The sequence below is a fragment of the Alosa alosa genome, chromosome 3 (assembly GCF_017589495.1).
Source record: "Alosa alosa isolate M-15738 ecotype Scorff River chromosome 3, AALO_Geno_1.1, whole genome shotgun sequence".
Classification (NCBI taxonomy): Eukaryota; Metazoa; Chordata; class Actinopteri; order Clupeiformes; family Clupeidae; genus Alosa; species Alosa alosa.
Window position 1 is genome coordinate 37,095,107 of NC_063191.1, and position 26,692 is coordinate 37,121,798.

Genomic DNA, 26,692 nt, shown 5'->3' on the forward strand with positions numbered 1-26,692 from the left:
ATAGTATTTTGGGACTAAATATTACAGTAATCTTATAGGAATACTATAGTATTTGGACATACTATAGGTACTATAAGACTACTATAGAAAAACTATAGCGGTTACAGGATATTATAGAGTTATTAGTAGTACTTCTACAGTATGTCCCAATTATTCCTATAAGATTACTATAATATTTTGTCCCAAATACTATAAGATTCCTATTCTACTTTTTCGTAAGGGGATTGCTCATGTGGTTAGAAAAATGGGCAACACCAGTACCCCTGTTGTCTGTATGACCCTGTACCCAGGATTAGAACCAGTCTGCCTTAGCATAATGTACTCCCTTCAAAATGCACTAAACATTTGACTATGACGACTATGGCCCTCTGTGAGACAGAAGATATGAAAGGTAAGATAAAACTTTAGCCTAAAAGGGACAAACACTGATGAAACTCCTAAAACAAATATACAAAACAGGTCAATTTTCTATAAACAACTTTATTATATTTACATACAGCAGTGGTACTCAAAGTGTGGTCCACAAGCTATCTCAAGTGTTCCACAAGTAGATGTGGTAAAATATAATAGATGAGTTGTTTGCAATATTGAACCAACTTGTATGTAAATCCAAACAGTTCTGCAACACTGATGTAACCTATGCCAGTTTAAATCATACGAATCCTCTGACACCATAAGCAAGGTGCAGACAATAAGCAAGGTGGTTCAGTAAGAAGGCCTATTGTGTAATATTACTGTTGAAGTAGGTCTACTGTTTTTTTTTTTTGCTAGGTGGTCCGTGAAACACTAACAAATAGTAATATTGCAGTCTATTAAAATAATGCAAACACAAAACAAGAACATCCAAACTATGCACAGAATTAACAATGTCCTCTTTTTGCCAGATGATGCAGACATCTGGCCTACAGATCCTTTGTAAGATAGTGCTGGGATTATTTAGGGAAAAAGGGAAAAAGAGTTGTTGTTTCAGCTTGTATTGTCCTGGGGATCCGAAGGGACAACACACAAAACACATTCGTTGGCTGTGATGATTTTATTACATTGCTCTTTGATTGCGCTGGGCCATAGGTGGAGCCATCAGGTGTTATTGTGGAGATGTCGCTTTCATCCTTCTCCTCCTCTTGATCAACCCAAGGTCTTCTAGCTGGCCTTGGATGAACAGGCTTGATGGCAGTAGAGGTAGCAGGCCCCCATGCCCATGGTGTATCCGAAGTGCTTGTATCAATACTCATACTTTTCATGAAGCATTCTGTTTGGGTATCTAAAGTAAATAAATGTGTGTTACTGTCAAGTTACAAGATACTAATAGTACACAGGACATTCACTATCTCACAAAACTGTACTGGCACAATGGAAACAAAAATATTTTAGTGACTGTGGTAAGGTGTATGATGTACTAAGTAGCACACCCACAAGAAGACATTCGGTAATATCAGTTCTATCTGTTATGCAATTCATGGGTTTCATCAGGTCCATTTACACAGGTGTATTAATGAAGCACCATGCAGTCTGCATTCATAATCGAGGTGCTTGTGGACCTGTGGAAAGTGACTTGAAGAAACCCATGAATTGACTTTCCAAAACATTGACGAGCACATAAGAACCTGTATTAGCCTACTAGAAAAAGACTTCTAGAAACTAACTAGCACAACAATAAAAGTTAGATCACAAACCTTTGCTTCTAACATGATGACCTAATATAGGCTAGAAAGCTGTGTAGCCTGACATGAGGATGTGCTCTGGAAGACATACAAAACACTAAGTAAACAGCAAGTAATCAAACAAAACATCATTGTATGTCAATGTAATAATGGCAAGAAGACATAACTTAGACTGAAGTGTAAATACCTGAGCTCTAGTGATAGCAACTTAGCCTAATAGTGCAGGGGTATTGTGTTTTTGATTTTCCCTGTTTAGACTAGAACAATACCCGTACTTAGTTGAGCATAAAATATTGTTGCTATTATTATTATTTGTGGTTTAACGCTTAGGTTAGAAGATTATAGGTTCAACAAGCTAAATCTCTGGGTGGTGTGGTCAGTTTCTAATGAGTGTAGCTACACCAGGCACGTAACTGAAGCATTCCGTTCGCGTTATGTACTGCAACAATTAGCTTCCAATAGGCCTAATCAATGGAAGTAGCTACACCTGGCGTGTTAGTGGCCTCTAGGCTACGTTCGGGAAAATAGACCATTCCTCTAATGGATTTTACCAGAGCCCTTCCTATTAGGCATTCTCTGATTTTACACGTCGCGAACAGAACACTTCAGTTACGCGTGCCTGGTGTAGCTTCCTGTAATATAGGCTAGCCTAAGCCTAGCTTGTACCCTTTTCATGCATGCTAACGTGAAGAATATGAACATGCTATTTTGTAACAGACGTTAGGTGGAAAAGTTTGTTTGTACTTACAGCCTGTGAGCTGGTGGTCGATCATCATGACGGTACAGAACCAGGTTTTCAGAACATTGATGCAAAACCACTTTCTAAGGCAGTGAGTGTGGTCGAAATGATTGGAACACAGAACTAATGTTGCACTACTTCGGTGGTGGTGTTCCAACGATAAATCCGAACCATTTCTTTCTCAACTCATGTTTCTAAGGCAAGACATGCAACATTGATGTGTTATTGCCAAAAAAATAAAACAGGCACGATTTTTTTTCCGCCATGTTGGCAACTTGCTGTTAGCTCCTACTAGCTGCAGAGAGACAATCCCCTAGCCGCAAAATATTCCAGTCTTCCTGTAGGCGGTCACAAGCCAAGGTGGGCGAGGCCATGAATAGTCAGTTTCCCTTCGGCGTCATTGGGAAGGGCTCTTTCTGATTCGCTTCTTTTTCTGTGTATTTTCTTTCATTGGCTAATGCAGGCAATGGGGGTTGAAGATAATTTTCACGTGCAGCATGCACATGCAACTTGGAGTGAGCTATAGTATTTCGAAAGTAACAAGTATTAAACGGTTTCTCAGTGAATGTGACCTTTAAGGGTTAAGCAATTAGAGCTGTGATGTCACAATCGGAATTAGAATCCTGAACATTCCGCCATTCATTTCAACGGGGCCCAAAAACGCCGAAAAACGGGAATACCGCGAAAACGACAAGGGCCAGCGACACGAAAACAACAAGCAAGTTACACCGGTTCGGGCCTGAATTTTTGGAGTTCGAACCGCATCGATAGCTCAAACGGTCTAGGAAACCCACTAAATAACAAACCCATAAAGAAAACTTAAGAAGAACAATAGTGGGCTTGCTGGATCAAACCCACTAACTAGAATTGCGGTTCCGAGGAACTGCAAGAGTGGGTTTGATCAGGGGCATGGAACTCGGGCTTGCTGGATCAAACCCACTAATAAAGAAAACATGAACTTATAACCAAAACTATAGGCTTGGCCTCAAGATTATCTGTGGCAAATTGGACAAAATGTGTGACCTGTGAAAAGGTTTTTGTGTTTTTGATATAATCCAGCACGGCAGACAATCCAATATAGTGCAAATTGATGCCATAAGGTGTGTTGAACCCGGCTTGATCCAAAGATTCCACATTTTCTATATTGAGCATACGGGTCAAAAGTTACATGTGCACATGCATGTCCAACTTTGACCTGTTGGTGGCAATAGAGCGACTACAGGGCGAGTGCTTGAGCTACAGACATACCAGACGGCTCTATGGGCAGCTGTAGAATCCCAGACGGCTCTATGGGCAGCTGTAGAATACCAGACGGCTCTATGGGCAGCTGCAGAATCCCAGACGGCTCTATGGGCAGCTGTAGAATCCCAGACGGCTCTATGGGCAGCTGTAGAATACCAGACGGCTCTATGGGCAGCTGCAGAATCCCATGGCAGAAGAAAGGGCAGAATAAGAAAGATACAAAGGAGTACCGTATGGTGTGACGGGAATGTTGAGAAATGAACGTTCTAAAGAATATCTGGGTTCATTGAATTCAACATAGAATTTTAGAACCTTCAATTGTTGCGGAACTTAGAACGTTCAAAAACCTACACCTTTAAGGGTTTAAAAAAATGCTGAATAAGTGTGAAGAAGGAAGTCTGGCATTTTCCATCTTATGATACATTGAGGATATACTCAAAAACCACAAAACAGGGAAGCACTCCCACGTTACATGATACTTGACTGGCTGGTTTGTATTGAGCCAAAACTAAACACACTTGTGTTACATGTCTAAATGTTCATGTACCAGTGTTTTCAGCTCATGCATGGAATCAGCTCATGTTATCAGCTCATGCATGGAAAGTGGAAAACTTTCATGCAAAATATCCTTTCTTGCGCAGGCTGTGGTCATCTCTCCAGTGTGCTATCTGGGGAATTGAGCCCATGGCGCTGAAGTAAACAACCTGTCCTTCCAGTTGAGCTACAGAGGCTGACACAGACCCAGCATTCATTTGCCAGCCAACAAATGTGCTACATTTATTAATTTATAAATAAATACCCAATTACGTCACATGGAGAGTAAAGCATATACTGCACTACTTTTTGAAAAAGCAAACAGGTCATGGATGCCTACTTCCTCTGTGGTGGCCGGTGTCTGTGCCTATGTCTGTGTGTCTCTCTGTGTGTGTGTGTGTGTGTGTGTGTGTGTGAGACACGAGGCCTTTGAGAGACAGCAGGAAAACCACAGCATACGTCTCCATGTCTTCCTCTTTCAACACAAAGTGCAGCTGCAAACATCACACGGTTGCACAGACTAGACTGCAGTGCTGTAGCGTCAAGTCAACGTCGATACTAACAGTGAATCTCCTGGCTTCAGGTTTTTCGTATGGGCCAAGCCTTCGGGTGTGGCTTTATGTGTACACACACTTTCTCTTTTGTGATTTTTTTTTTTTTTTTGCGTTGCATAGTCAGCCAGGTGTGGCTCTTGTGTGTAAGTGTGTTTGAGACTGCGTCTGTGAGTGTGGTGGTTTTGCCTTGGGAGTGACTCGGAGACCCGGGATGGAGTCTCATGTCCACATGTGGCCATTCTCTCTCCTGCTGTGCCTGCTGGGACTACTTCAGACAGGTAAGACCACACACATGCAGACAGACAGAGAGAGACACAGACTCTCTCACACACAAAACTCTCTCTCTTTCTCTCTCTCACACACACACACATTACTGTAGGCCATATGAAAGCCTATATACAGATACTGTGGTAAACAAGTTAAAATTGTCAAAACAACCTTTTGTTTTATCATGGTATGTATGTAGGCCTACAGGTAAGCAGAGGTAAATTCCATCATGGCTCACATATGTATTAAGAAGTGTATGATATGGTCTCTAACATCCTAAATAGCCTAAATATAATGGTTAGTTCTCTCAAATCATATTAAATTGAACAGAAAAGCTTCATAGGCTTTATGTAGCAAGTCAGTGGATAATAAACACAACAACTCTAGCCTGTGAAAGAGAAATAGGTATCACCATGGTAACAAATATTGCTTAATAAAAGTCCTATTTAAACTAGACTGCATTTACGGCGGGAACTGCGAAAGTGTGCTTGCCCTGGTCCGGTCACCAACGTGAGCAGACAGTGACATACGCTATGCTGAACCTGGCTTGATCCAAGCATTCTAACAGTGCCTTTCAGTGTTGGAGCAGTGGCAATACCTCAAAAGCTCTATTCAACTATTGTCTTGCGGGGTGAATGCGGTTCGTTGGATTTTACCTGTGGCCTGCCTTCGAATTTAGCTTCTATGACTAAGATCAAATCAATAAAATAAAACAACAGCAGTGATTGGCTGCAAAAATAAATAATGTCACGCGTCTTGCACCTCTCAAACTGGGCTATCAGGTAACCTAGAGAAAAATGTGGAATTATGAAATATGACTAAGGCATTAAAATGCTGCTTGTTTGTCAGGATACTTTTTCACTGATTTATTTAAAAAATATGAGCTATGAGTGTGAATGTTATATATTCCATCCCCTAATTCTGTTTTACTGGTTTATTTGACAAATAATCTATATGGACTTGCTCTATAAAGACCTTATGTCTGTTTGGGATTGTTTTGAGAGCCTATTGATGTATCTCAGAACAAAGGAAGTCCACAACATTAGTGATGTTTTTTTTTTTGTGTGTGTGAATGTATTTTACTTAACTCATTGAATGTAGCTGGATACTCATGAACGCATGTCTCTAATAGCCACAATAAGAGTAATTTTAGGAACACCGTATTTTGTGTGGCCCATAACGACCCAGTGGATCATGAAAACGTGCCAAAATTCACATTCCTTGCTTGATGTTGGTACATTAATCCCATTCAGATTGCCACTTATCTGAGATGTAAGAGTTCAGTATAGGTTTAAGGTCTGACATTCTGTGACTTCTTCATTGAGGGCTTGCTTAGCAGCACTGTCCGCTTTCTCATTTCCCCTCAGACCAACATGGCCTGGGACCCAGCAAAAAACTACACTCAAGTTCTGGTTCTTTAGACGTTCTAGTTGATCAAGCTCAGCTTTGGTTGTACTTTTTGCGTGAGATTAAAGCCTACTGTAATTACATTTATACATAGTTATTCTACTGATCTTTATACTATTCATCCTGCACATAGACTTATTCTTACTACTCTTATAATGTTGTTTCTGCACTACAATGACACTGTTTCCACACTGCACATAGCTGTATGTTATGTACATATCTGTTTTATTATATTCTGTTAATACAATGCATATATCTATATTATTATTTATACTATTATAATGTTACTGCTACATCTACATACATTATTCTACTTATCGTATGAGATAACTGCTAATACACTGCACATATTTATATTTAATTCATATTACTCTAAACCACCTTCTGTAAATCAACTGTATACTACTGTCTACATTGCACTATATTTCTTGACCTGTCTCTGTATATTTCATCACCTTTCTATACTTTGCATCACATTGCATGCATACTGTAGCTACATGAATCACAGCTAAGATCCTTGGTTGCTATGAAGGCCGGTCATTCTAAATGGATGGTTGCTATGGCCAAAGGCCAGTTATCTCTTCCGTTGTCAAGCGGGCATATCCTAACCTTATCTTATTTGAAGCATCTCTATTTTACTTAGCCTATTTCCATACAGTGAGTCCCATTAAGAAGTGGCCACTTCATTCACACTTACCGTGATTCACGCAGCAACATTATTAAATTAATCTGTCACCATGCCTATGCCAACGTTTGCAAAGAGGAGAATCTTTTAATTTGATTCACAATGAAACGTTACATTTAATGTACATGTAAACAATGAGTAGCTTTTGGTTGTTGTTGGTGGTGTTACTGCATCCCTTAGTTATGCCTACAATGCAAAATTGTTCCCTCGTGATTGTTAGACGCATTTCAAAACATCGCGACGTGAAATGCCACACCAAAACATTGTTTGTGAATCGGTCTTATTAGGAGTCCTCGCTTAGGGACCGTTCGTTATTTATAAATGGGATCACCGGAGGGATTTTGAGTGCTTCGACCTTCCAGCAGCATTTTCAAAAATGACATGACCCTCCCTGGCTAATTGTCGATGTCTTCCGCGCTATGAAAACACATCAACTTTTGCTACCGCCCTTAAACCAACCTCTGCTTTCTGATCTGACACATCACACTTCACCAAGATGGTGGCCATTTCAGTAGATTTACTCACTAACATTGTTGTGGAAACACAATAAGCATTGAAACTAAATGCACACTTCCTACAACTGCATTAGCCTAACGAGAAAAGTTACTCCTCTAGTAAGTATTCACATGAAATAAAACAATAAAGCATTGAGACCATTCAACAAAGCACACTGGGTAATAACAAATTCAACACATGAACTTGTTGCTATGGACTCGTCTCTAGGCTTCCTCAGTCATTGTAAAGCTGCGAAGCTGAACATTATCCAAAACTCAATTTCTCAGACGAAGGCCAATTTGGGAGCTTACACTCCTTCCTTCTCAAATGACTTGAAAAGGCCGTTTGCACAATTTCACAAATAATCACAGGGACCAAAACATACCTAACATGCCAACTTTTTTCCGGTTTATCATTTTAACGGTTCCCATTGGTCTTGCCGTTTTAATATTTTCCCGTAGAATATCCCATATTACTGTAATACTCTCATAACATTAGTCCTGTATTCTGGCCTGTCTCTGTGTTGTCCTGTTGTTACCCTTGCCCCAGAGAAACAGATGTATTCAAATCATCATTTTGCTTGCTTGAATGCGAACTCAGTGTAATGTTAACCTAGGCCTATTTAAGTTAACGACGTGGTTGTCGTGAGAACACGATTCATTAGCTTGCAGTGTTCGGCCGTCAGGGCTATGCCTACGTCGCGCCTGCCAGGCTACTCAGCTAGACAAAGAATCGTATATTCACTCCAAGTTGGCCTACCATAACTTACCAACTACACTGTAGACCATAAACTGGCTCTTTAAATGACCAAATGTATTTGTTCAACTTTATGAAGCAGAATTACGCACTGCTACTTGGAACGTAACACATTTGTGTTGGCAGGAGAGAGATTGACAGCGATTAACAAATTGCACTTGTTGCTGGTTACCAATAAATAGGCCTACTATATATTTTTTTGCAAACAACAAAAACAGAAAGGATGGAGACAGCAAAGCTAGAGATAGGCAGGAACGAGGTCAATTGGTATTAGAAATGCTTGTCAAAACGTTAGGAGCTGGATGTGTGGATGAATGAAGCACAAGTATGTTAAGCATGCACACTGTTTAAAGTTAGGCTACACGGCAAACTACAAGTAAACCAAAGTTAAATTTAGCTTTTTAGGGCTGGATAAAGTTGACCAAATGGATATAGGCTGTTAGGCGTGAATAAAGTAGGCTACTTTGTGGCTCCAACCCTTCCAACGTTAATGGGGACGAATGTTGACATTTTTCCGTATTTTAGGTGGAAAACCCGGAAATCTCCCTTATTTTCATTGTTCAATGTTGACAGAGCTATGGAACGAAAGAGAACGTTATATGGCGACAGAAATCAACAATCAAACAAGCCACTTTGATTTTTTGCTGTTTTCATTAATACAAAAGATGGGTGACCCTCCCTCCTAGACAAAAAAAAGTTAGGTGACCCTCCCCTTAACAAAGAATAAAAAGACATGACCCTCCCCTATTTTCCTCTGGTGACCCCGTTTATAAATAACGAACGGTCCCTTAAGCCGTCACAGACTCAGGCGCTACTTTTAGGGCTAAAATGCTTCCTGAATTACTCTTAGTAAAAAAAAATAGGAGTCCAAAAGTTACGAGTGACGAAGTTACGAGTACAAGCATCTCATATCAAATGACCATGGCATTACGCTAAGCAACATAAATCTCATAACGTTACAGCAACATCTCCTCCCTATGACCTAGCTAGCTAGCTTCTAGCCACACAAGAAATGAATGATGTTAAAATCTCCGCATAGCATTCTAATAACAGAAGGGGCACATTTATGTGGACCACTACAACATGACTCATTATGTCTGTAACGTTAACTGTATAAAACACTTACTTTCATAAAGGAAGCACACCATCCAGCACATACACATGGAAACCGATATTTTAGGTAGCCAACTTGGCCAATTAACTCAAAAACGTGTCTCTCTGAAGCTCTGTTCTAGAATCTTTGCTCTGAAGTCTGTCCCCGTTGCTAAGCAACATCAAATAAACTAAATGACAGTCTTCCAGTATTAAATGTGTGGTTTGTAATTAGAATAAACAAGAAATAACATTTCCAATAATTTCCCATGATAAATTACATAATATTTGCACCTTCCTTCCTTGTGAAGCTCACACTAATTCCAATCGCATTTAGTGAAATGTAATACAACGCTGCCACCTAGCGCTCAGATGTAGGCTATTTAAGATTAACGTGGCATTTCCTGCTTATTCTTTTGTCAACACCATGCTTTTAGGAAAACAATCTTTTTATCATAGTTCCCTCTTCAATGAGCGATTACCAGCTCGTTTTTGTAACAGAGATAGCTGTTTATTGTCCCTAGGTTTACAGAAACACCTATTCATATTAATACGTAGCCTATGGAGTGCTGCCGACCACTGTTCATTACATGGCCCAGAATGCCTTGCATGTCTTTACAACAAAACAACATAGTAAAACCTAAATGCCCGTAAACATATGCATTTGCATACTTGTAACATTTTTAATAATACTCTCCCATCATGATATTTAACAATAAGGAAAAATTTAATTTGAATACCGTCAATGTGAAAACAACTCTATTATGTAAGCTATATATAGCTACTGTTCTCCTTGCTGTTCCAGTATGAAGTCCATACTATCCCATGGCAGAGCAAGGATTTCATGATTGGGCAAGGTTGCCCAGAGACATCGTGGCTACACGGAGATATTGGGCATACTTGAAAGGCATTGTGATAGAAGGTGAATGGTGATTGTTACCAAATACCTGTGGGTGGTTTGCAAAATGATGGAAACTTTTGGAATATTTCTTTTTTTTTTTTAGCTTATGCACCCTCACACTGGAGTCCCCAGTTCATATACAAAATTTTGGTATCGATATGTGACAGTGTTCCTGTGATATGGATCGACTTCCTGTTTGGACACTGGATTTCGTTTGGCCGGGCAAACGCTTTTGAAAATCAAAAATCCTTCTATAACAAATGATGATGTGGTCAAGTTTAGTTGGCGTTCGGACCAAATTTAGACCTGTGAAAATTTAGTTTCGCTTTCTATTCAATCAATATGGCGGACGAACGACACGCACACTTGGCGTCATCTTCTCGAGCAAAGTTACACGGGTACTGCCTGGACGTTTTTAAAGTTGGAACGGTGTTCTGTCTCAAAGGGCCTAGGCACAGGAGCTGGAAAAAATTAGGGAGATGGGAATAATTAATAAATAAAAAACTTAAGAAGAACAATAAGTGTGCTGCTTTGCAAGCACACTTAATAATAAAACTTAAGAAGAATAAGTGTGCTTTGCAAGCACACTTAATTATATAGCTGCAAGCAGCAATGAGGGGGCCAAGCAGAATAGGCCGGAGTAGCCACGGCGACAAGATAGAACTCAGCAGACACTCGCGATCAACACTTTCAACAAGTGTCACATCAAACATAACTGATTTTGTAGGGCTGAAAACAGGGCTGAGTATTGCCACCGCCTCCAGCCAATTAATCACCCCTGCCCGTCCCACCCCGTCCCGCCCCGCCCTACCACGCACGCATTAGAATGAACTGGATGGAACATGTTGTAATCAGTTTCACATCCAAAAATAAAAGATCGATAAAACACATCAGCAACTACAGATAAAAATGCCATATTGCTAATTGCAGCACCCCCTACAGGTCAAAGGTCAACACATTTTTTGAGCGTCCTCCTAATGGGGTCATGAATTCATGTAGTAAGGTTGGTTATGATACATGCCAGGGTTGCTGAGATATGAGCTCACTTCCTGTTTGGCAGCTTCGCCGCAAATTTCGATTGACTGTTACAGCCGAATGCTTCTGTCAATTTTGGTGAGGATCCGCTGAAATTTGTGACTTGAGAAAACTTGTATGTGTTTTTGATTCAATCCAATATGGCAGTCGAATCAATTACGATGACATCACAAGTTGGCTTGGGTCGGCCTAAGGACCTCCAACAGTATTACCAAACACCACTAGTGTGTTTTAATTCTAAGCACAACAGCAGCTACAGGCCAAAAGGCATGTTTCTAAATTACAGCGCCCCCTAGAGGTCAAAGGTCACCAGATTTCTTGAGCGTCCCCCTGATTGGGTCCTGAGTCCATGCACCAAGTTCGGCTTTGATACATACAAGGGTCGCTGAGATATGAGCTCACTTCCTGTTTGGCGGCTTTGCCGCAAGTTTCGATTGGCTGTTACAGCTGAATGCTACTTTCAATTGTTCCAGAAAGCAATGCACTGATAAGGCATGGTCTGAAGATGATCTCTGCCAATTTTGGTGAGGATCCGCTGAAATTTGTGATCTGCGAAAACTTGTACGCGTTTTTGATTAAATCCAATATGTCGGCCGAATCAATAACGATGACATCACAAGTTGTCTTGGGTCGGCCTAAGGACCTCCAACAGTATTACCAGACACCACTAGTGCGTTTTAATTCTAAGCACAACAGCAGCTACAGGCCAAAAGGCATGTTTCTAAATTACAGCACCCCCTAGAGGTCAAAGGTCACCAGATTTCTTGAGCGTCCCCCTGATTGGGTCCTGAGTCCATGTACAAAGTTTGGTTATGATAGATAAATGGGTTGCTGAGATATGAGCTCACTTCCTGTTTGGTGGCTTCGCCGCAAATTTTGATTGGCTGTTACGGGCGAACGGTTTTAGTTCCGAAGCCTCTTTTGTGAGGCTTGGTCTGAAGATCATGTGTGTCAGGTTTGGTGTCGATTGGACAAAATTTGTGACCTGTGAAAACTTTTTAGGGTTTTTGATGAAATCCAAAATGGCGGAAAAACCATCATGGCGGAAATTGACGCCATAGAGTCGCGTTGAACTTCGGCTTGGTCCAAGGATTCCAACGATACCTCATTTTTGACAATCGGCCATACGGGTCAAAAGTTACGTATGTGAACGTATGTCCAACTTTGGCCTGTTGGTGGCGCTAGAGTGCTTGAGGTGCAATCATGAAACTTGGTGACATTAATCATGGGACTGTCCCTAATCAGTGTGCCAAATTTCACAACTTTTCACCAGACGGTTCTATGGGCTGCCATTGACTTCAATGACGGAAGCGTAATAATAATAATAAGAAAACATAGAAACACAATGGGAGCCTTCGCAGCTTCGCTGCTTGGCCCCCAAATATAACCGCAAGCGGTGATTTACGGGGTCCGAGCAAAACAAACATGAGGTAACAGTTTTTTAGTTTACATATGCTTTGATTGTTTGGGTCCAATTGTTCAAAAGAAACGTAATCGGATTTCGATTATCGGATTTCAGTTACCGGATTTCGGCTATCGGATTGGATCAAATCTTGAAAATGGGTTGTTCAAAGGGAAACAAGGATCCTGAAATTGGATTAGATCACATAATCTATTCTTAGTTTTGATCTGGATAAAACCTTCACTTTGTGTTGTTCAAAACTTTTGAGTTGGATTGGAATAAATTTGATGCATAAAATTAGGATTACCCTGTGCTGTAACGTTATAGTGTGCTAACCTCCACAACCTAATAGTATTCTAACAATACCCTATTGTAGTGTGCTAACCTCCACAACCCAACAGTATTCTAACAGTAGTATTCTAGTGCGCTAATCTCCACAACTCAATAGTATTAACAATACTCTATTCTACAGGACTATGCATTTGTCATGGATAAGATGAAGGGTCTGATAATGGAAGGCAGTGTTTCCCACAGAATGGAATTGTATTTGTGTTGGTAGGTGAAGGGGGGTGGGTTCTGTGTTGGAGTCAGTAAGATGAACAGCCTATAATTATGCAGTTATACTTGCATTGCACGACAAGTCCTGACAAGTAGCTGTAACGTTATAGTGTGCTAACCTCCACAACCCAACAGTATTCTTAACAGTATTCTATTCTAGTATGCTAACCTCCACAACCCAACTGAAGGAACTGTAGCGGCGTGGGGTCGAGGTAGAGTGAGTGTGTGGCGAGCAGGCAGAGCCTCGGGTCAGAAGGCTCAATGGTATGGAGGATGACACGGAGATGGCAGGTTTCGTGCAACACAAGTGAACTTTATTTGAGTTTCAATTCATCTGTTCTTTTGTTCTTTACTTGTATGTGTGCTGCATCAAAGAGGAAACAAACAGAAAATGGAGTAATCAGTGAAATGGGGTAAATCAGTACAGATCCCAACTCACAAACAAACCAACTGACCTTTGAACAATAAACTGAAATCATATGGCTATATAAGGTACAACTAAACAATACTTGGCATCCCAAGTCAACCAACATCACCTAATCATCTCTCACATGGGACTCCAACACACCAAACCAACAAACAAAGACCTTAACTTTACACATGATGGCAGAGCTACTCTACAAACTGATAAACATCACAAAAGTCATAGTGAGGGTCATTAAAGTGATGACTTACGTTAACTCAAAAGACGACACAGAGCAGGACACACTGAGTGCAACAAAAAGAGGAACTGAGGGCGAGCAAACAATTTATCCTGGTCTGAACCCCCCTTCGAGCTACAGGGTTTCCCAGCAGGTAAACTGGGTGTGGTTAGGTGGCTGCAATCCTGCAATTTCTCCACAGCACTTTCACCTCAAGCCCTCCTTACACTGACAGACTTTGGAAAGATTTGGAAAAGATTTTTGAAAGACTACAGTCTCAGACCCTCTCACATCTAAAGACAAGTAGTAAAGTTTTAAGTCGCAGACTATGATTTGCAATGACTAGGGATCTTGCAGGGTCACTATTTACAAGACTGCAACACGATTCCTTTAAATTATTACCCATCGTGCAATAGATAAACAGGAACTGAAAATTATAGCCTACTAAACTCAAAGTCGTATTTTTGTGTTTCTGCAGCATTGTTTCATGCGTGACATCCTTAACCGATACAGAGTTGTTCTGTCAAGTGGAAGAGCCGACTAAATATGTATAAGAAATGACAAATATTATAAGAATAACAAATAATTATAGGCTACAGCTTTGTCGGAGTCAATAAGATAAACAGCCTATAATTATACAGTTATACTTGCCTTGCACTACAAGTCCATATTGACAAGTAGCTGTAATGTTATAGTGTGTTAACCTCCACAACCCAACAGCATTCTATTGTAGTATGCTAACATTCACAACCCAACAGTATTCTAACACTAATGCTTCAAGTGGGATTTGAACTCTCAACCTAAGGATCACCAGTACAAGGTATTATCCCACTGAGATCTGAAAATGTGCACTGTTAATGGTATCCACATAATGATGGTTGTATGGTTGTTCTTCAAGGGAAAAAAAATACTCATATAGGAATATAGGTGATAATATAGGAGAAATGGGCTGAGTGGTCGAAATTTATTGGTCTATATCTCTGAAATGGAACAACATATCCAAATTCTTTTGATAACTTTTGTGAGGCTTTGTCTAAACATTGTCTGTGAGAATTTTGGTGAAGATTTGATAATTTTTGAAGCCTGTGAAACTTTTTATGATGTTTGGCTTTTCCATGAAATTGTGTCAAAAGTAAACATTTTTAGACCATAAGACCAGGGCCAAAAAGATGCATCTAAATTTAGAGTTTAATATTATGAAAGAATTTTGAGTCTATGTCAATCTGGTAAGGAGAAATTAGCATAATTAACTTTTTTTTCCAATAGCGCCACCTTTGGGTGCAGTACCCCAAATTTTGGGTTATGGGTAGAGGGGGGTACTGAAAATTTGAAGAGTTTTGGAGTTACGGTTTAGGCTGCAGTATGACTTTTACAGAATTTTGGCCAAAAATGAACGGTACAGAAACAATAGGGGTCCTGCAGCTACGCTTTGCAAGCACACTTAATAATTTGGAGCACATTCTATGGCTTCTACAGATACACTGCAATTAATAGACCTACTTCATTAACATGCAGTGCAATGTATACTTGTGTGAAGGAACTGAAACAAATGTGAAGCTGTCTGATAAGGAAGAACTAAACTCTATTGCTTTATCTTTTAAATCCCTATTTAAGTGTGTTGTTTGTCCTATCAGGGCTGTTTTTATTTCCAAGAGTGTCTGGGTATCTCTGGACTGGGGCAATGGACTCCTTTCTCCTTATTCACATTTGGTTTCAATTGATTTGCACAAGAATGCACATCTTCACCTTTGCAGATTTCTGATGATGGAGAAAAACAAAGTTGAGGAAGGATAACTAGGCTTGTGTTAGAAACTAGCTATACCTCTCCCTCCAAAACTAAACAATCATAGCTATACCTCTCCCTCGAAAACTTCACCTGCCACAATCATAGCTATACCTCTCCCTCGAAAACTTCACCTGCCACAATCATAGCTATACCTCTCCCTCGAAAACTTCACCTGCCACAATCATAGCTATACCTCTCCCTCGAAAACTTCACCTGCCACAATCATAGCTATACCTCTCCTCGAAAATCATAGCTCACCTGCCACAATCATAGCTATACCTCTCCCCAAAAACTTCACCTGCCACAATCATAGCTATACCTCTCCCCCCACCTCCAAAATCTTCAAAAACTCTGCCACAATCATAGCTATACCTCTCCCTCGAAAACTTCACCTGCCACAATCATAGCTATACCTCTCCCTCCAAAACTTTTTCTGACTTAGCACCGATGTACTGTTCGTCTTCACCTTTGTGTCTTTGTGTGTCAAGACTTTTCCCACTATGAACAAGGCACTAAAGAGAAGTGAGAGACTCAAGAGAAGTGAGAGACTCAAGAGAAGTGAGAGACTCAAGAGAAGTGAGAGACTCAAGAGAAGACTAAAAGGCACTAAAGAGAAGTGAGAGACTCAAGAGAAGTGAGAGACTCTCGGTTAAGAAGTGTTATACCACCAGATGTCATCACAAGATGCACGATTACAAAAACGTGCTTCTCAAAGAAGTGTAGACTTGTGATATAGTGGGAACCAACTACGAAGTATTACAACATTATGCATTTGAGTGATCAGCATTGTTAGTTTGGAGATGGGGGTGTTAATTCTGCTCCAGATTTTCTTGTTGGCTTCAAAAGAGGATATGTATAAGTATATCTACTTTTTTGATCCCATGAGGGAAATTTGGTCTGCATTTAACCCAATCAGTGAGGTGAAGCACACACTAATCCCGGCACAGTGAGCTGCCTGCTACAACGGCGGCGCTCGGGGAGCAGTGAGGGGTTAGGTGCCTTGCTCAAGGGCACTTCAGCCGTGGCCCCACTGGTCGGGGCTCGAATCGGCAACCCTCCGGTTACAAGTCCAGAGTGCTAACCAGTGGGCCACGGCTGCCCACATCGACATGTTGATGTCCGATGCCCACATGTCGATGTGACTACGGGGTGTACTAGACAAACCAACTGTTTCCTTCTCTGCCTGCAGTGGTAATAGAAAGGAAATGGTTATAGAGCACAGTCGAATTCTAAAAGCACAACACTTCTACATCACAGCTGCTCTCATTTATTATGCTCCCTCCCCTGTTAATCTGTGTTGGCCAATCAGATTAATTATGCCTGTAACATTTCATGTCAAAATAAAAGCGCAGCTACAGTACAGTCTTTTCCCCTCCTATAGCATGCTAGAACATCATGAGATGAACAAACCAAGGTAGTTTACAATAAATAAAAAGTCCCATTGGAAATCTGCCCTCCAATCAATTTAGTTTTTACCTGGGTACCCCCTACAGCCTACAGATCAAACACAGGGACTATTGAAACAACATAGCAAAAAAAAAATTTTAAAATGATATTAGGCCTACAATTACTTCAAAACAAAGTAATTCTGCCAAAGTTAATTTGTATGCTTCCCAATTTTCTATTGAACTTCTATTGCTCCTGACTGAACTACATAATTAACAAATGGATTCTAAAAGCAGTTGTTCTGATGATCATTTGCTTTCCTGTGTAGATGTTGGCCAGGCACAGCGCATGGTGACGATCCAGGAAGGCCCACTGTACCGAGTCAAGGGCTTCCACGTCGCCATTACCTGCAGCGTCAGCGGCTTCAAGGGCAAGGCTGAGCAGGACTTCCGCTTCTCGGCCTACCGGGCCACCCGGCCTGACCAGGAGATCCAGATCATCAGCACAGAGGGTGCTGGCTTCGCCTACGCCACCTTTTCCCAACGAGTCAAAAGCAAGGACATCTGGATCGAGAGGCTGTCTGGGTCATCGGTCGTCTTCCACATCAACAATGCTCTTCTGGAGGACACTGCGGAGATCGAGTGCCATACCCCGAACACAGATGGAGGCTATTTGGGAACCTACAATGCTAAAACATCACTGCATGGTAGGTTATCTAAAACCATTATTAGTAAGCAGCTTTTGCAAAGTATTGCAATATAAGCTTTTGTTTTTTTAAACAGAACAAAAGCAGAGAGAAATGTTATCATATATCCACTATAATATACCAAGTATGCAAAACAAATGAAACCAAAAGTAAGTTTAGCAAAGGATCGACTCATGGTAACTTACACTGTTATGCAAAGTTCGCTTTTCCTACTATGTGCACAGACACACTGGCCTGACAAAGCTTGTTCAGCTGAAAATATGCATTTACAATTTAATTTCAATGAAATGCAAGTAGTCAACAAGTAACCAATTCAAGTATCTGTACTGTAACCAACTCCACATGGTATACTAAGACGATGAATAAATAACAAAAACTGACCACAGCATTGCATGACTTTTTATTGAGAATGAACAACCCATTTTGCAGTCGTGCTTCCTCAGAATGCAGCGTGTCTGGTCAGTTTTTGCTTTAAATTCAGACGTTCCTGCTTTACCAAACAGCATCGTTGTATGTATCCACTGTGCCCAGATATTTCTGTTTAATTAATAAATAGCATTTCACTGATCACTGTTCCATATACAGTGGTGGAGGACACCCTGACCGCCATCTATTCTGGATCCAGCTCCAAGTCTCTGTTTGAGGGAGACCCCCTTCTGCTGGAGTGCCATGCCTCCAGCCAAACCTTCCAGCATACCCACTTGTCTGTCACCTGGCTTCTCCATGGCAACGGTGAAGCCGAACCCCGCCCCATCATCAGCCTGGACCGTGATCTGACGGTGCGGCCGGGGGCGGTCTACGAGGAGCGCTACAAGTCGAGGCAGGTGGTGATCGAGAAGGTGGAGGAGACCCGGTACCAGCTGCGCATGGTCAAGCTGCAGCAGGGTGACCAGGGCAGGATCTTCTGCCGGGTCCAGGAGTGGATACAGGACCCCGACCGCTCCTGGGTCAACGTCGCCGAACGAGACGCTCAAGCTTCAGACGTGGCCGTCAAAGCTGTCGGTGAGATTGTGCTGTGCTGATTGTGTCTTTAAGATAAAAACATGTTCGGTGACTTCTGTGCAACAGTGTGAAGTGATTCTGCTTTAGGAAGTGCATCTGTGGTTGTCATGGCATATCTGACTGAAATGGGTCGTCATCTTACCATACTTCCTGTCTCACCAGACGTAGCTGCAGACTCGTTCGCCGCTCACATCGATGTGGCCAAGGCTGACCTCCAGGAGGGCGAGGCTGTGGAGGTGCGCTGCAGCGTTCAAACCCAGAAGCTTCCGGAACTCTTCTTCACCGTGGCCTGGTTCAAGGGTGAGCAGGAGCTGGTGCGCCTGGGGCCGCTGGGAAGACTGACCGTTGCTTCAGCATATGAGAGGAGAGAACGTGAGGGCGAGCTACGGGCGGCCAAGACCACGGAGAAGGACTACCTGCTGACCCTGCGGCCAGTCAGGGCGGAGGACCAGGGGGCATACCAGTGTCGGGTGTGGCTGGAACAGAGGGGCCCCAGTGGGGTGTTCAGCCAGGGTCAGAGCGAGCAGTCTCAGCCCCAGCAGGTCACCATCATTCCTAAAGGTCAGAAGCCAATTCAGCATGTAAACATATAATATCAAAATAAAAGCTCAGTGGCAAAATCAGCCTATTTTTTTGGTATATGTTTCTCAGAGCATGCAAGAACATCACGAGAAGAACAAGTAAAAGGTTGTATCAGCGATGGCGGGGTAACGTCACTTCTGTTGATGTTCAAACAAAACAGAGAGCTAGCTCGCTACTCCCTCCCCCTCCCTCCCGTGCAATTGAAACTCTCCTGAATGCGCATCTCGTCGGTTATTGGTTGGAACATTTTATTTTGCCTTTGAGTGGTTGGCAACACTTGATGTTAGCAATTATTTTTGTATGCAGATCTCAGAGCCTAGGTTGCCTACAAAGACACGTTTTTTTTGACGGCCTGCTTATAGGACGGGCAGCTAGTGGATCTTTAGGAAAGATTAGATGAATGTGATCATTTATATTTGGGGCTTTTTTGGGCCTGCAATCGCTAATACAACCTTTAAGGCATTTTTTTGACAAAGAAAAACAATCTTGCCGACTTTACAAAAGCACCCAAAGGGCATGTTATAAAATAATTTATGGCATGGCCTCTTTAATATAATTTCACAAGTCACTATCGGTCACTCCTGTAATGCATATCTACAGTACCAACAATTCTACAGTGTGCATGTATACCTTTTACTAAATGTTCACAGTAATTTGCAGAAGCTTACATTACTTGTTTGAGACCACAGACATGCTATTTGGAGAAATGTTGAGATAAGGGAATGCATTCAAACACATTCTAATTAGTTTTAACCTGTCAGTCTGGGAACCTTGTGAGCAATGGCCATAAAGCAATAGCACAAAAAACATTTACTCTTCCCTTTCCTAGCGAGTGGACTGAGGGTCTCCATGGTACCGAGCCTGATTGTCACTGAGGGGGCACCCCTCACCCTGTCCTGCAACGTGTCCGGGCCACACGGCGAGCTCTCTGTCGCCTGGCGACACAGGACGGACTCACAAGGCAGCTCGTTCAGCGATGTCGTCAGCCTGAGCCTTGAGGGTGTGATGGAACTGGGCGCCCAGTTTAGTCAGCGGCCAGCGTTGCGAACGTTCCGAATGGCCGATGGCACCATCGTCCTGGAGATGGGTGAGGCTGGTGTTGCGGACGCCGGCGTCTACGAGTGCACCGTGTCCGAGTGGAGCAGGGACAGTGGCGGAGAGGTCAAGAAAACGGTCAGCCCATCGCAGGAGTGCTCTGTCCAAGTGACGACACTTGGTATGTGAAATATTCTCAAACACTAACCAACGTTAATAAATACATAAATAAATACATAAATAGCATCAATAACCACCCATAGTTATGCTGTATGTTGATGTTGACAGTGTTTTTTTCAACCAAGTAGAGATTTTATGCATAGCACCATTTCATGCCCTTATGATACCTGATGTTTTCCCTTAGATGAATTGGTAAAAGTGGGCTTGAAAAGTCGTACTAACAAAGTGGAGGTGAACAAAGAGATCAGGCTTCTGTGTGATGTGAGGGCCCCCAAAGTGCCTCTGTCTGTGACCTGGCTGTACCTACAAACTGCATCCTCCAAGCCACAGACCGTGGTCTCGTTGCTCCACACGGGGGACGTGATCTGGGGCAGAGAGCGGGACGGGTACCAGCTCAGCACCGTCGTGAGTGGGGAACACACGCAGTACACGCTGGCCATGACCAAGGCAAGCCTCCGCAACAGCGGCCTCTACAAGTGTGAAGTGGGCGCTTACTTGAGGCAAACGCAGAGAGCCAACAAGCCATCAAACCCTCTGGGAGTACAAGTACGGAAGCCAGGTACAATGTGAAAGCTTCATTCAGGAAGTTATTTGTAGAACAACATTCACGAAGTATGCAATGTGATGCAAAGTTTGTGTATCTTTTTTTGCTCTTTAGAATGATAATCATTCATTCTTCTCTTTATTGCAGCCAGCACGTTATCAGTCACCCCCTCCTCTCCCCAGAGAAGCATCGTCAACTCTGACATTCAGGTGTCGTGCACGGTTGGCAAGGCAACCTCCAACTCCTCCCGCTTGAACGTCACCTGGCATGTGGGCGGCCGCGTGGTCGCTGGCAGCGACCGTGACGGCGTTGTGATGCTCCATGACGCGGGCAAGAGGACGGGCATGAGCACGCTCCCGGGGCCGACCTTCCAGCTGGCGCTACGGCAGACAGGTGCCAGTGACAGTGGCGTCTACATGTGCCAGGTGCAGGAGTGGCTCCAGGACCCCTCTGGGGAGTGGTACTCCCTCCCGTCCCAGAACGCTACCGTGGATGTGACGATCAGCGAAAAACGTACGTAGTGCACGCTCAGGTAAAGGTGTTGTTTAGCCTGCAGTGTAGGACCCAATCTTCACTTACGACACTTACGAAGAATATAGGACACCCAATAACACGACAGCATGTGCACGTGGATGCACAAACACACAGACAAAGTCTGACAAGGTACAGAGGGAACATGAGGGTTTAAATACACTGGGCTAACAGGACACAGGTGAAGTCAATAAACAAATGACCAGTGACAGAACTAGACACAGGCGAGGGGCGGAGACAGGGATACAAAGAACAGGAAACACATGAAGGGTAAATACAGAAGCACATGGCCACAGGACACAGGAAGTAAACAAAGGAGACACGATGGAATACAAAATCAAGATACAGACAGGGAAAACAGGACAAGACAGGACAAGACCCTTACAGTTGGGGTGGTGATAAAACCCAAACTGGGAGCAGACGCAAAGTCATTACAGGATGCCTGTATTCTGACTCACCAAGAAAAAGAATAACAAAATCATGTCTGAGAAATGAGACCTTTCTGTGAGGTGTAGCACCAACTGTTGACCTGTGACCTCTGACAGACCTTTGGCTTCAACTTATGATTTCTTGAGATGTTCTCACAGGCCACTTAGTAGTTTTGGTGGTGAGAGGAAGAGAGAGGAAGAGAGGAAGAGAGAGGGAAGAGAGAGGGAAGAGAGGAAGAGAGAGGGAAGAGAGAGGGAAGAGAGAGGGAAGAGAGGAAGAGAGAGGAAGAGAGAGGGAAGAGAGGAAGAGAGAGGGAAGAGAGGAAGAGAGAGGGAAGAGAGGAAAGAGAGGAAGAGAGAGGGAAGAGAGGAAGAGAGAGGGAAGAGAGAGGAAGAGAGAGGGAAGAGAGGAAGAGCGAGGAAGAGAGGAAGAGAGAGGGAAGAGAGGGAAGAGAGGGAAGAGAGGAAGAGAGAGGGAAGAGAGGAAGATAGAGGGAAGAGAGAGGAAGAGAGAGGGAAGAGAGAGGGAAGAGCGAGGAAGAGAGGAAGAGAGGAAGAGGGTCTTCAAATGTGCTTTCATGGCGTGTCAAAAGAGAAGTGTCCAGCAAGCACAAACATCCAAAGAATCGGAAATCGGGTGCTGGGCCAAAAACTAAAGATAAGACAAGATAACTATAAAGAAAGTCTGCACACCAATCGCCCCCAAGCAAATATATTATTTAAATTTGTGGTTTGTTATGGTCTTCAAATTTGTTTTTATGGTGTGTGGTCAAGGGAAGGACAGACAAACCGGTCATTTTGCTGACTCATGCCATTGCACTGTGACAGAATGAGCACCCGCTGCAGCTTTTCTTTCTTCTGTTCCTCTGTCTCACTTCTGCTTTTGTGAGGATGAGGTTGAATTTATGAGTGATGTGAGAACTTTGAGCCATCATGTCACTCGCAATGATTCTTGTTAGTTCTTGTCCAGCGCTGCCATTTCTAATTGGCTGAAATGAGTCTTATAATCCGGTTCAGACGTTGTGCTCCGTGAGGCCCTTTCAAAGCCTCTGGTAGGTAAACAACAACAACAACAACACCGGGATGGTGGATGTAAGAGAATTACAGCATAAAAACTACAAGTATTTGCTAATAAGGACAGCAAGGCAAATAGATAGATGACAGGCATAATATAGTACAGTCTGGTTATTAACAAAGATCAACGTCTTCCTCTGTCACTTCAGCCAGTGATTTCCGTACGGACGAAACCATCACTCACAAAGATGAACGTGAAGGAGGACAGGTTGACCTCACCTGCAGCATAATCTCTGGAGTGGACGACCCATCCTCCCACCTCTCCCTGACCTGGTACTTCCAGAGCTCAAGCCCAGGACCCGACTCCTCCACCCTGACCCTTCTCACGTACAGCCAACAGGGAGACCTGATGTACGGGGACAGCCCTGCTGGTCTGCAGACCAGGCTCCGGTTCTCTAGAACCAACCCGAAAACCTTCCGCCTGACCGTGGCCAACGTGGAACCGAGTGACAGCGGGCAGTACTGGTGTGGGGTGGAGCAGTATCAGCACGGCTGCACTGGGGTCTGGGAGAAGAAGGGCTCTCGCGAAACAGGGGTCACCCATGTCACCGTAGAGCCCACAGGTAGGTCCTCTTGGATTTGTCTCATAATCTTCATCTACCTAAAATGTACAATTTCTACTTGACCTTTAGTCAGTATGTGAAATAGCATGCACTGTGTATCGAACATTATGTAGAATGCATGTTATGAAGTGACAAATGACATATGCATAAACCTCTGGAGATAGCATATAGCAATAACTACAGTATATGATATAATATATACCTTTATAACTATATAATAACATATAGCAGTAACTGAATATTTTCCTTATCTTATCTTTGCTTCGAAACTTGTTATGCTACACAGCGGCCTCACTGTCCCTTCAGAAGACCACCAAGAGCGTGACTACTAAGCCCATGAGCAGATTCGATGTGGACTGTCTTGTCGAATCCCATTCTAGCGACCGGTCGGTCTTTGAGGTAATCTGGTCCAGAACCCAGGATGAAGGCAGGACCCAAATGGTCTTCAATGCCAGTCGGGACGGTACCTTCCGCGCTCTGGACTCACCGGCAGGTGGCATGATGTTCAGGCGTCCCACTCCCATGCACTTCGTCCTCACGTACCAAAATGTGGGACCCTCAGAAGTGGGCAGCTATTCCTGCCATGTGACAGAATGGTTGCTAATGCCTGGCAACCGCTGGAGGAAACTGGCTGAGGACCGGTCAGGAGAGCTCAATGTAAACATCCAAATGGAAGGTAGAAACAAAACATAAACACATACGACATTTCTACTTGAATGAAAGTGCCTCAAGCATAAGGCTTTTTACCTGAATTGATGTCATGTAAGATCAACAAAAGTTTATTAATGTTTGCTTATGTCATGTGTCATGTGTCATGTTCTTAACACTTAGGTTATGTTTAGTCATGGGTTATGATATAAATGTACAACAGAATTATTGTAGGCCTACTACTACAAAACCTTGTATTAAGCTTGAGGATAAAAGTATGTATTAGTTTTATGGTAATATTATGCACTCTCATGGTATTGCATGTCATCTCTCTTTCTCTGTGTCATTCTATCTGCCCACAGTTAAAAGTAATTTCAGCATGAACAAGATATCAAGGAACCGTGTAGTGACCGAGGATCAGAGATTGGACCTGGAGTGCAGCGTGGGGACTGAAGGCTCTGACCCATCCTCCTCCATCTACACCGTCACCTGGCTGTTCCAGAGACCTGGTTCCGACGTTTCTATTCCCCTGCTGACACAGATGTTTGATGGCCGCCTAAAGATCCACGAAGGATACCAGGACCGGCTCCGATTCTCACACCCCAAGAAGGACTCCTTTGTCCTGACCATCATGACAGCGGTACCCTCCGACAACGGAAAGTACCACTGCCAGGTAGAGGTTCGCCAGCATGCCTGCAATAGCGATGGCCAGTGGAAAACTGTGGCCTCTGACCAGTCGGGAGTCATCACTGTCAGTGTGCATGAGCTTGGTACGACAAACCTGTTTCCTTTACTGTCACAGTAGTGTCGTCTGAGGCCACAACATGCTTCAGTTTTCAGATCTGCTTTTTTTCATTTAAGCAGTCTTTGTTTCTTCACACAGATGTCAGTCCTTACAGATTTCTTTTTAAAATCAGAGGGCTCTTTGATGTCATGGCAACCACTTCAAATATGACTTCATGTTCTGCTTGCTTCTAGACTAAAATGTTTTCTTTGACCCGAAAATCAGTTTGTGTGAAGTTTTTGTGACAAGACAGTTTCACCTTAAATAACCAACACAGTTTCACAGTTTTTGTGACAAGACAGTTTCACCTTAAATAACCAACCGTTTTTTATTAACAGAGGGAAACTTGCAACTGGAAAAAAAAACCCGCAGTGTCAATGTGACTGACCTTCAGGCCGGGTTCAACGTCGATTGCAACATCATCTCAAAGTCCAGTGAGGAGTCACTCTTCGAGGTCACCTGGTTCAGAGCCGAAGACAAGAAACAAAAGGAGGCCATCTTCAGATCCACAAGGAATGGCACTTTGCAGAACTTGGACAAAGCCAGGAAGAGACTTGTGTTCGGCCGGCCGACCGTCACATTCTTCACCTTGACTGTGCCGGACGTCAATGTGACGGACAGCGGTCAGTACACCTGTGAGGTGGTGGAGTGGTTCAAGACGGCCACTAACACCTGGAAGAAGACGGTAGCAGAGTCTGAGAAGGTCACCGTTAACGTGCACATAGGTAACACAAGGCCCCCTGCACACCTGTACTGTATGTACAGCACACACACACACACACACACACACACACACACACACACACACACACACACACCCATCCTCTGATGGCTGTTTGTCTCTGTGTTCCAGCTGCTCCTGTCAAAGGCTCCCCCGACGTCACGATTCCCGTGTGTGTTGTCATCATGTTGATTTTGGCCGGGGCTTTGGTATTTCTGGCCGTGATGTTACGCAAGGCAACCAAATCTCAGAAAGTCAACAAGAACTCCCTTTGGGCCGAGAGCAACCCTCTGAAGCCAGCAGCAGAGGCCTGAGAGGCACGACGGGGCTCGAGATGCTGAAGACCAGGCCCGGGGCAACAAAGGCATCTCGGAGGTGCACCAGGCCCGGGGCAGCAAAGGCATCTCGGAGGTGCACACAGGGTTCCTTTCCTTTCACATGAGACTTCTGCTTGCCTTCTCAAACTGGCTGTGATCATATTTGGTAGGGGTGTAAAGATTAACCGATACGTATTGGTATCCGTTTTTAACGTGTAAAATACGGCTACATCGATACGTGAAGCCCCGTATCGGAAAAAAACTGAAATGAACCGGTTGTTATATCGATTTACTTGTTATGAATCGGTGCACAACCTTTTCTGCTCGCTCAGACTCATTTACGTTCCAAGCAGCGCGTTCATCCCACTTCCGGTTTTGAAACTACACATGGCACGGAATTGTGGGTAATGCAGTTCGTTTTTGGTTACATTCATTG

At 43.2% G+C, this 26,692-nt stretch overlaps 1 protein-coding gene across 2 annotated transcripts; it reads left to right on the forward strand.

Moving 5' to 3' along the window:
• The first annotated feature begins 4,702 nt into the window (after window positions 1–4,702).
• Window positions 4,703–26,463, forward strand: LOC125291963 (immunoglobulin superfamily member 3). 2 transcript variants are annotated; one of them, XR_007193096.1, is made up of 13 exons: window positions 4,703–5,008; window positions 17,470–17,847; window positions 18,433–18,849; window positions 19,012–19,410; window positions 20,261–20,647; window positions 20,831–21,205; window positions 21,338–21,703; window positions 23,373–23,786; window positions 24,073–24,462; window positions 24,797–25,204; window positions 25,557–25,943; window positions 26,072–26,314; window positions 26,351–26,463. XR_007193096.1 is itself a non-coding variant. In XM_048239009.1 (12 exons), the coding sequence occupies exons 1-12, from the start codon at window positions 4,942–4,944 to the stop codon at window positions 26,251–26,253; spliced, it is 4,170 nt and encodes a 1,389-aa protein (XP_048094966.1). In that variant the 5' UTR covers window positions 4,703–4,941; the 3' UTR covers window positions 26,254–26,463. The 2 variants fall into 2 exon arrangements, 1 of the variants encoding a protein (XP_048094966.1); XM_048239009.1 differs by having other exon boundaries at window positions 26,072–26,463.
• The last annotated feature ends 229 nt before the right edge of the window (window positions 26,464–26,692 follow it).

Coding starts and splice junctions, on each gene's coding strand:
- LOC125291963 (XM_048239009.1), top strand. CDS start 4,942: ATGGAGTCTCATGTCCACATGTGGCCATTCTCTCTCCTGCTGTGCCTG. Junction 18,850..19,011: donor CGTGGCCGTCAAAGCTGTCG/GTGAGATTGTGC, acceptor CTGTCTCACCAG/ACGTAGCTGCAGACTCGTTC. Junction 19,411..20,260: donor GGTCACCATCATTCCTAAAG/GTCAGAAGCCAA, acceptor TCCCTTTCCTAG/CGAGTGGACTGAGGGTCTCC.